The 11,849-nt window shown below is 38.2% G+C and overlaps 1 protein-coding gene across 8 annotated transcripts in view; it reads right to left on the bottom strand.

Moving 5' to 3' along the window:
- LOC126470071 (F-box/LRR-repeat protein 2) overlaps nucleotides 1-6,479 on the bottom strand; it is a 269,884-nt gene extending 263,405 nt beyond the window's left edge. For 3 of the 8 annotated variants that reach the window (XM_050097582.1, XM_050097583.1, XM_050097584.1), the window contains exon 1: nucleotides 6,117-6,476. In XM_050097582.1, coding sequence (XP_049953539.1) covers nucleotides 6,117-6,146 — 30 coding nt within the window. In that variant the 5' untranslated portion in view covers nucleotides 6,147-6,476. Of the gene's footprint in view, nucleotides 1-5,038; nucleotides 5,075-6,116 lie in introns of those variants that run through there. The other 5 variants (XM_050097580.1, XM_050097581.1, XM_050097579.1 and 2 more) reach the window with 4 other exon arrangements.
- Nucleotides 6,480-11,849: the final 5,370 nt, after the last annotated feature.

Below are 11,849 nucleotides of genomic sequence, written 5' to 3' on the forward strand. Positions count from 1 at the left end.
ACTGATGATAATACGAAGTCCAGATCGCTCATTACTAGTTTTGGTTTCGTTCAATCGTCAGGCAACCAAATGAATAATGAAGTGCGACCTGCACTTCTTAATATTAACACTGTCAGCATTTTAAAATAAGTCAACAGAAATAAGAACTTTCTTTTTATAAGAAAAAATGTGTACGTAACTTATATAGTGATTAGTGGGAAATGACGTGCATCAGCCACTGCTGAAGCATCAATTCCATGTTGGACGCAGGGTTAGGAGTCGTAAATCACCAGTGATAAAGCTAGGCATCTAATGATCCAACCCTTAGAAAAGGTATACTGATCAATCTGCTGCTGTTCTGTCAATATCCAGCTAACGTGCAATGAACGTAGCTTTCACGAGTATTAGCTAGATACTGGCATAACCGCAGCACACTGACCACCATCCCTTTTTTAAAGGTTGTCTTCACTGAAGAATTACGAGACTTGACATCTAACATCCGACAGTGGCTAATGCACCTGGCTTCTCACAGAGATCACTACATAACTTAGGCACGCCATTTTTTTTAACTTACTCCTTTCTCAATTAGACATCTATGTTAACCCTTTCAGACCCTCTGGCTACAACAGTGTACATTATCTCTTAATGTGTCTTGGTTGCAACAGAAATATTTTTCCCCATTGGAAATCTGAAGCACACATTTGTGAATGTTCAGTTTTTCCATCATGCACAAGTGCTGCCAACTGGTGGGTATAATATTATTTTGCGTGATAGTGAATGACAAGTTTATTTATTAAAACAGTGAACATTTCAAAATTAGTTATTTTGGTCCATAAGTAGAACCCAAGTGTTGAAAGTATTTCGAAAACGTGTACATATTATGTATTTTTTTAGTCGCTAGTCTTCTGATTGGCTTGATGTGGCCGCCACGAATTCCTCTGCTGTACTAACGTCTTCATCTCAGAGTAGCACTTTCAACCTATGTCCTCAATTATTTGCTGGATGTATTCCAATCTGTCTCCCTCTACAGTTTTTATCCTCTACAGCTCCTCCTAGTACCACGGAAGTCATTCCCTCAGGTATTAACATGATGTCTTTTCATCTTGTCCTCCTTATCAGTGCTTTCCACATATTCCTTTCCTCTCCGATTCTGTGCAGAACCTCCTCATTCCTTACCTTATCAGTCCACCTAATTTTCACCTTTGGTCTGTAACACCACATCTCAAATGCTTCAGTCTAGGTTTCACTACCATACAATGCTGAGATACAAACGTACATTCTCAAATTAAGGCCTATGTTTGATCCTATTAGACTTCTCTTGGCCATCTTGGTCAGGAATGCCCTTTTTGCCATTGCTGGTCTGCTTTTGATGTCCTCCTTGCTCCGTCCGTAATTGGTTATTTTGCTACCTAGGCAGCAGAATTCCCTAACTTCATCTATTTGGCGACCATCCATCCTGATGTTAAGTTTCTCGCTGTTCTCGTTTCTGCCTTTTCATTACTTTCGCCTTTCTTCGATTTAGTCTCAATCCATATTCTCTACGCAAACTGTTCATTCCATTCAGAAGAACATGTAATTCTTCTTCACGACTCCTGAACCTCTCTTAGTTCCATTATTGCTTCTTCGACGTACTGATTCAACAGAAGGGGCGAAAGACTAAATCCGTGTCTTACACCCTTTTTAATCCGAGCACTTCGTTCTTGGTCGCCCACTCTTATTATTCCCTCTTGGCTCTTATACATATTATATATATCACGCGTCTCTCCCTCTACCTTAACCCTATTTTTCCCAGAATTTCGAACATCTTGCACCATTTTACATTGTCGAATGCTTTTTCCAGGTCGACAAATCGTATGAAAGTGTCTTGATTTTTCTTTAGTTTTGCTTCCATTATCAACTGCAACGTCAGAATTGCCTCTGTTGTCTTTACTTTCCTACAGCCAAACTGATCATCATCTAACACATCCACAATTTTCTTTTCCATTCTTCCGTTTATTACTCTTGTCAGCAACTTGGATTCACGAGCTATTAAGCTGATTGCGCGGTAAGTTTCGTACTTGTCAGCTCCTAACAGTCTTCGGAATTGCGTGAATGTTGTTTTCCGAAAGTTAGATCCTATGTCCCCAGGCTCATACAATACACACACCAACGTGAATAGTCGTTTTGTTGCCACTTCCCCAATGATTTTAGAAATTCTGATGGAATGTTATCCATCCCTTCTGCCTTATTTGATCTTAAGTCCTCCAAAGCTCTTTGTACAGTTCCCACTAATCCGCTCTCCCCTCTGTACTCAACAGTGGAATTCCCGTTGCACTTTATGTTACCAGCACTACTTTTAATTTCACCGAAGGTTTTTTTTTTTTTTTTTAACCTTCCGGCATTCTGAGTCAAATCTGGATTGTATTATGTTTGCAATTTGGAGAGCCTTTTTGTTGTCGACGAAGTGGAGGAGAGGAGATTTGCTACGTTATTCACTTCCGACCAGAATCCGTAACGACGACTTTCATCTACATACAAAACGCCCGCCATCAAACACACTACATACTTTATATCGAGTTGATTGTAGAATAAAGAAGCAAATTCGAGAAAAAACGCCATAAATTAAAATACTCCGAGAAAGCCTTCGTAGTTAACGCATCTGCAGCAGTTGAAGGCAAGTTGTTAATGTATATTACGAAGAGAGTGCCCTCGGTACGTAACTCTAAGGAAAACATGTTAACAATATCCCATAAGATGCTAGCTCATGTCTTATGCGAGAGTGAAATGCAATCTTCTGCTTCCTACTGTTCGGATTAGGCAACCGAATGTCTTAATCTTGATTCCTTCTATTTCAGCTATACAGGGTGTCTCAGAAACATTGCGAAAAACTTCGAAATGTCTTAAGGAACAATTCGAGGATAGGAACCCATGTCCGAAAACGTCATCCAGAGACGCCACAGAGCATCATTGTTATAGGCGCCGGCGCATAGGCCACCCCTCGGCGGCAAATGTGACTTTGCACGCTGACGGACCGTAGACGGACAGTCTCGCAATGTTGTTTGCTGTTCAATGATCGCTTGATTGCCAAGATCGCTAGTGGAGAACATAGTTCGAACTGCTGCGAATACTAGCCTTGTCTCCTATGAACATGATGCTCTGTTGCCTCAGTGGATGACGATTTCAGACGCTGGTATCTATCTGCAGTTTATTTTTCTTCTGTACACCGAGAAACGATTGAGATTTTAAAGGGTATGGAAACCAATGTCCGAAACCGTAATCCTCGAGGCAATAAGAGCATCGCATTCATAGGAGACAAGGCCTTTCCACTCAGCAGTTAGCTGCATCTTCTCCACTGGCGATCGTGACAATCAGTCGCGATCACTGAATAACTGACAACATGGCGAGACGTACCTCCTGAAGGTCCGTCAGCGTACAAAGTCACTTTTGCTGCCGAAGGGGTGGCCTCGTAGCAAGCGCCGGAGCCTGCAACATTGACGGTCTGTAACGTCGTTGGATGAAGTTCCCGGACACGCGTTCGCATCCTCGATTTGTTCAAGACACGTTTACAATCCCTCTAAGTCTGCCGCAACATTTTTGTGGGTAGTTCTATATTAAAAAGCATATTGAAGTCGCAGAAGACACTCTATACCCGCAATTTTTGAGAAGTATCTTCCAGTAACTCGTGTCAGAAAGAACATAATGCCTGCTCCGCTGAAGTACTATAACCAAAACTGAATTGTTCACCTAACAGTATGTTGTCCTCTTGACCTTGCTGAACTGACACCTCCGCCCCCTACCAATTAGCTCGAAGTGATTAGAAGCAAATACAGTTTTATATGGATAGACTGCGGGAATTACAATGTTAAAAAAATTGGGAGGTACTGCAGCAACATTTATTTTTCATGCTCCTATATACCGATCACTTCAGCTAGTGTCACGTCGCGAACTAGCACATGGACTTAACACTACTTACAATGTAAGTGCAGCGTTTTCCTTTCGCCACTACTGCAAAGCTTGTGCTTCGGTTGTACAATGATTCTGGAGAAGCTTTAGTCTTGTGGTTGTCGAATAAGGAAGTAGTTTATCACTTTTCAGCACAAAAATCAACACACTGGGTATAATGTAAGGTTTTCTCTTGTATGCAATATTAAGTGAGATAGCACGAAGGTTAAATAATAACGGCAACCAGAGTTTTTGCTTCATAGCCCAAGTGTAGAAAGAGAACGTGGGTTTCCAACTGTCATTTACTCACTTTGCCCACACATCTGGTTTTGGCACACGTCCTAGATGTGCGGGCTCTGATCGAAGGCATGTTACGTCAATTCGACCAACGACACTATCAAAATACGAAATCACGTCGTACCATCACAATTGTGTGAATGCAGTGTGGACTTACGTAGTTACCACTTACAAATTTGCTCGTATATTCAATTATGTTAGCGTAATTTGTCATTACATTACTGATTTTTGTTATGGGTAGTAGAGAAAGACTACGAGAGATATCCAATTACATCTGTCACAGAGTGAAGTAGTGCCTTTCACAATAATGCGGAACTGAAGAATAATTACGGTATCTCTCAACTGACAGGAAAATCCCCCCCCCCCTCTCTCTCTCTCTCTCTCTCTCTCTCTCTCTCTCTCTCTCTGTGTGTGTGTGTGTGTGTGTGTGTGTGTGTGTGTGTGTGTGTGTGTGTGTGTGTGTGTAAAACGTTACTGTCAAAAGAAAACATACAGTACAACCTTATCAATTACAAGATTCGATTGCGTATGGTCGAAGTATGCACTCAATTTTCACTTGCGACGGAAAGTTTACAGTCCATGCAATGTATGCCTTCTGCAAGAATACAAGAACCTTCCTCTCGCGCGGCCGACGTGATGTTTACACTCTAAGAATGTTTACACATTATGGCTCGTCTTATCAGCAACAGCAGTGTAGTGTTCCGTAATTCATACTGTCCAAGTAAGGAACGTACGTAGCTACAACTACTTTTAACTGACAACTTAGTGTCCAGTCTAAATACAAGCAGAAAATTGTGCCCAAGCAATCCGAATATCAAATCTATGTAATGCCTGTACTTACAAACATAACAACAGACCTCATCGAAAATTACAGCTGTTTGTCACCCTTCAGATGAATAAGTTTTAAACTGCTGGTTTTTTCTTTGAAATTTCTTCTAGCAAAGTGATAAAATACAGCGGGTCACAAATATTTATGTGCATGAAACCAAAACATTTCAACACACAAAACTGAAGTTTTACAAGACGACCAAAGATTTTGATTATAAAAAAATCAAGCAAAAGAATATTATGTATTAGGGGCAGTTCGAATTAACAATGGAAAATACAACAGATATTCATCAGACTACATTTGTTTATATAACGTCACGCAAGCTCGAGAAAACCTGATACAATTAACACTAATTAGGTGGCTATTTCTCCTGGATTTTATTACAACTATTTCCAATAGCGACTTTACACACTGGCACCACATTACCGAATTTAAACATTAAAAGAGAACTAGCGAAAGCGAAAAAAAGTCCTTGCATATGGAATTTTCACGCTTTTCTTGCTTCAGGTCAAATATTCGATAACGACGTAACAGTAGCTCCGTGTAACATTTTCTGTACTACAAAAACTGCCTAACTACTACTAGACTCTTCTCATAACGCACGTATATATAAACTAAAAGGTTTTTCGTCATACTATCGCGACGATACAGAATCAAATAGTTTTAGACCTTCTCACAGAGACTTTGAGAAATCTATACAAACGCGCAATTTTTATAAGAACAATAAGAAATGTAAGTCAGAACAACTAGAAGTTTACGGAAAAAACTGCGTAGTTTGCGAGACTACTTTGATTCTGTAAAGCATAATTACTTAAAGTGGATTAATTACTCGTTGGAAAATACACACCAATGTTACAGAAACTGAATGTTTCCAAATACACTCACATCACATTAGAACGATCTGTGTCAATACACTAGCGTACTTTATACTACAGCTGGAGTTGTCCAAACTTAACCTCTACGGACCACTATGCGCATCAAAATCAGCTGTTTATGTTTCACAATGGCGGATGGTACAAAGATGCCAAAAATTTGTGCGAGTGTTATGTGATAAAACTAAAACGAAAAGCATAAAGCTGAGAGAACTTACCTCTAATTTATTTCTGTTTGCATGGATCATTCTGCTACAACGCAGTACAATGCTTGCAAATGGAAATTCCTACGTCGACATACATCTAACAAAGAACGAAATTACGACAGGTACATTCAAATTACGTATAAAGATGCACCGAACGGAAGTCCAAGACAATGTTTATAATTTTATGCGATATTAAGTCCATTTTACAGTGACACGATCGCACAACAACACGAAAAAAACTCTAAATGAAATCGCTGTTCTTCCAACCACTGTTTCTAATGTTTACCACAAGCTACTGGCGTCTCACGCTTGCACTGGGGTTTTCAGTGACAGTACGGGCCGCACGAACTTCGCTTCCACCAATCGGATCGCTCCTCGCCTGGTTCGCTCTTCTAACTGGTCGAGAGTACCTAAACAAAAACAACTACAGCTGCTCCTAGTGACGTCACGGGGTAGGGGGTCGATGAACAAAGCGCGATCAATGTCATTTCGTATACATCGCACAGCAGGCCGCGTGGCATTGTTGTTTCCGCTGTGTGTTTCGCAACTGAGAAAAAGATTCACTTCTGGTATCTTTTTTGCGAACTGTGAAAACCTTACACTGATTCATAACTAACTTTACAAATTCATCACGTTTATAACAGAACGCAAATTAATGTTCCGTTAAGTAATTTATTATTTAATGTGATCATCAGAATGGCATATATAACAAATATATGACTCTATTCCAACGTTTAACTTGTTGCTAAACACTGGGGGTAATTTTACAGAGCTTTCATGCTAGCATAAGTTCACCATTAATCGAGTTTGTTTACTGTCATAAACAATGATTTTTTTCGACCATTCAATGAATGTATCTTGGTGTGATTAATTTTTGTCTGCTTTCCATTTTTATTAGACAATACTGTATGAAAGAGCACTTAATGATGATCTACTGATTACTTTTACAACTTTTTGCAACGTATTGACTGTGAACCTGTTTACTGCACTATAGAAATATCACCTAGATAATTTCTCATTTTTGGTGTTTTCAGTTGGCTGTACTACTCAAGTGAATAGATGCCCACTTTCATATGTCTATTACTAACTTATACAAACACATTTCAATTGAAAAAAACTGATTCAGAATAAAGGTGAAGCAAGAGTAAGTATTCTGACTGACTGGCTTTAAGGAGACATTCTGAACAAGTTTAACCAAACTCATTTTACTGCAAACAGAATTCCCACTAACACCCAGGTCACTGCTGAAGCAGTCTTTGTAAGTAAACTGAATAATTTTACTTGTTGTTAATCATTAGTACTTGACACACTGGTTACTAGAATACCTCAGACAGTATTCTACATGAATGCAGGGTGAGTCAACATTTAAGAAGAGGTGTGTTCTGGAAAAGTATCAGAAATTATTGTGGAAACTGTTACACATTTATGTCTCCCATAGTGGTGTACTATCTGCTTTCAAGCCCCATGATGTCTCAGTTTTTAGGGCTGGAAGTGAACACTGGCCCTGACAGCTCAACAAACAATAAATTAAATGCGCAATCTGAACTGAAACACACAAAAAGGAAACAATGGACCTCTACTCTTTGGAACATATCTATGAGTTTCTGGGTTATGAGCTTAGAAAGTAAATGAAACCAGATCATTTTAAATGCTCAGCACATGTGTGTTCCCATTAATTTCTATTACCCATACATTCACCCATAAAAATGGTAACCAAACAATCTCAGTGTTAGTTTCTAATATCCATTTTTCACCACCCAACTTACTACTTCATCACAAGCAGGTAAGCATTGTTGAGTATTGATATTTTATTGCTCGTATTCCACTGCCTCTCAGAAAACTCCTGTTTTCATTCCAAAAGTCTTCAAGTATTACTACCCTCTGATAAATATTTCACTGGAGATACAGGAACAAACAAGTGCACTATATGATATAGAGGCACTGTAAACTTATCCTCTCCCCCCTCTCCTCCTCCTCCACTCATATTACACTGCATGCTGGCTTATGTAATAAATCCTCTGCAAAAGTGGAACATATCTAAATTAGTGTACTTGCTGGAAAATTACATTTGTTTTGCACTGCATGGATATGTATAATGTATTTTCACAAGCACATGTGGAATACACTTCACAGAATAATTAAAAAAAAGAGTAGTTGGTAATTATTTAGTAATCAAAGTAATTTGCAAGTCACTCTCCTCAGTTTACATCTCCCTGGGTCCATAAAAAGTAAGCATATTGATGCACATTGTACCTAGCCACAGCACGCAATTTGAACATTTGTGACACGTTAAAACTGCATGTTGGAACAGTAATCAGTTCTGGATAATTTCCCAACTAGTGACAGGTTCAAGCTGCAAGTCTGTTCACAAAATCTTCAGAGAGGGTTCAAATAGTAGATCATTGCTTGCAAATGGCAGATATCCACATCTTCCACATAGCTTTAAAGAGTCCCACATCTTCATTGCAGCACTTTGTGTCTCCTCTCAGTAAGTAGGGTTTTTACCCACATTTGTTCTCATTCTGACTATTCACTTCGACACAACCTATGTTTGAACTATCACAATGGTCTGCATTACAATGCAATTCTAAACTACTTGTATTTTCCAGCAAGTTTAACGAATATATACTTCAATGGTTTGCAGCTGGGTGAGCTTGTAGACAAGGTGGGACATTTAATTGAGTGTTATGCCTGACGTCTTCCTGCAGAAACCTTTTTTATGCTCATCCAGATAGAAACCTAAGAACCTTATATTAATTTACTTCTTTCACTTCACCTCAAGTGTTCCTCACTTCTTTACACCATGTTTTCTACAACATTCACTACATATATATATATATATATATATATATATATATATATATATACACACACACCACAACCCACTGTACGGTGAACAGTGGAGAGCGACTTGTACCATTCTTAACCCCACCTGTCCTTTTCCCATTTGCATGTGGAGTGCCGGCACAATGACTGCCCGACTGCCTGGATGCCCCCCCCCCCCCCCCCCCATGTTCAGCCTATCTTCTGTTTATTCTCACTGTCTGTACATGAGCCTGCTTCAAAATGGTTCAAATGGCTCTAAGAACTATGGGACTTAACATCTGAGGTCATCAGTCCCCTAGACTTAGAACTACTAAAACCTAACTAACCTAAGGACAGCACACACATCCATGCCTGAGGCAGGATTTGAACCTGTGACTGTCGCAGCAGCGTGGTTCTGGACTGAAGCGCCTAGAACTGCTTGGCCACAGCGGCTGGTGAGCCTGCTTCAAATACCTGTTCTTTAAATTAATGTAACAGCATTTTCGAGATCAGTATCACATTTTTTTCGACCGTTTCCACTTTTGTTCCCAAACAACTATGTTGCAGTTCTGTGTGGGCCACACTGATCTGTTCAGATACTAACTGTGCACCTCTGAATTTCATTGACACCTTCCATCAGGTTGACTGGATGGAAAAAAAAAAAAAAAAAAAAAAAAAAAAAAAAAAAAAAAAACAGTAGGACTCTAAGAATATGTCACACTAGACTCCTACAACAATTTGTGAAGTGTAAGGGCTACTCTGTCCAGAATTCTCAAATTTGTCTTCTATTCCTGTTCCCAATTACTGATTTAATGAGCTTATTCCATTTCATACTAACTCATTGTGTCACACCTAGAAACTTAAAAGTTTCAATGCACTCAAAGTGTAGGACTAATTATGAAATAGGATGCTATTCTGTTCTTTCTCTCTGTTATGAATATTATCTTGCAGTTATGCACATTTAAACTGAACTGTCATTCAGAATATTAAGTGGAAATACTGTTTAAGTAGTTCTGCATGACTTTGCAATCATTCAGTCATGAGTGTCTCCTGTAGACACCATTTTTGGTGAACAATCTGAGACTGCAGGAGGTCCTATCTATTAAACATTTACATATACTCCTAGAAGTTACTCTAATATCTGCCGAACATATAGGGTCCAACATAATAAACTTCCACTTTAACTTCCTTTCTCTGTTGATCACTCCATCCCCCGTTTCGCCTTCATGCATCTTGTGTCAGTTGTCATACTGTAAATTTGCATTACTACCTCATAAAATCTGCAACAGTAAATTATTTGTTTTTCTTTCTCTTAATCTCTGATTCCAAACAGCAAGCAAATAACTTTAAATACTTTTTCTTTCATGTACATATTCCCAAAATTATTCCACTCAACTTAAGATGTTTTTTGGAAAAAAAACTAACAGTTGAATTTGAGCCTTAACTGCAATGACAGCCATACTACAATGAATGTCTCTTCATTATAATTAAAGTAATATTTCCTTCACATAACATCTGTTTCCTCCTGTAAATTATTTTCCTTGGCTTATAGGTCATTAATACATGAGAAATGAGGTCTTATTATGAAAAAAGCAGCACATCAAGGATTAAATTATAATTGTGAACAAAGTGCTCATTAGAGCTAATTATCTCAGTTTACATTTAAACTAAAATGACATACATTTGCAAAAGACATAATGTGTGCTATTAATATTTATGAAAGAAGGGTGTTTACTTACCAACTGCCAAAACAAGATTAACTGGAATAGGGCAGAAGTTTGGAACACAATCAAATTATTTAATTTCTTTGTGTGCATCTGCACTATTCCATTTCTTGTATCAGCAGCTGGGAAGTAGGTGCTCCTTTTCTGTCATATATTGTTAATAGATGTTTATTTTACTTTGAAAGAGATACTGTATTCAACCAATCTGCAAATAATTATTACACTAAGTGTGTGTGTGTGGTCTGTTGCAGATGGTAGACTACCAATGAAAGTAAAGTAACAATAGGACTGTACATGGAATTTATTGAATGAAGTTGATCATTGTGGATTCAACAGGAAGTAGTGGATTTAAAAATAACATTGAATGGATAAAGTGACAATGTTTCAAAAATGCTGAAAAATACTTGCCAGAATTCTGAATTATAGTATAACACACACTGTTCTTTTAATACTGAACACCCTTACATATGTTAACTCAAACTGATGTCAGCATACAAACCTAGTTTTTAATTTTGGATTACTTTTTTTAAAATAAAAATTGCTATTATATACTGACAGTCAGAATCACCTTCTGTTCAGATCAAGATAATAATAAGTTTTGTGGGGCAGCTTCCATGAGTTAATTGCACCAAACTAGAAATATGCAAGTACTGCACAATATGATTTCAGTCACTTTTAATGAACATCACTGTTGCAGCAAGAGATCAAAATATTTAGGTTCTTACAATAATTTTATCACAAAGTAATACTTAAAGCAATATAAATTTATTAAAACAACAACATGAAAACAATGACAAAGTAAAAATTCAGATTCATTTTCTGCAAACAAATCCTCTTGTCTAAAATGCATAACAATGAAATTACATTCAAAATCTGTGTGTGTGTGTGTAAACGTGGTTCAACCATTATAACAACCACATTGAGGTGACAAAAATAATGGGACAGCAGTATGCAGATACACAGATGGCAGTAGTATCATGTACACAAGGTAGAAAATGGCAGTGCGTTATTTGTGCTCAGGTTATTCATATGAATCTTTCATGTTTAATCAACATGAGAGCCAACTCAAGTGTGATACCCATGGCCTACATCACAGGCCATATCTTGCCGGTAAAACTGCCCTTATATGTGGATAACAAGACAGATAAAAGGGTCCACGGTGCAATTGAACTGCAGATTTAGCTCATGTCAGATGTGTATTTTCCACCTTTCCAAC

Source organism: Schistocerca serialis, chromosome 3, assembly GCF_023864345.2.
Source record: "Schistocerca serialis cubense isolate TAMUIC-IGC-003099 chromosome 3, iqSchSeri2.2, whole genome shotgun sequence".
In the NCBI taxonomy this organism is placed as follows: Eukaryota; Metazoa; Arthropoda; class Insecta; order Orthoptera; family Acrididae; genus Schistocerca; species Schistocerca serialis.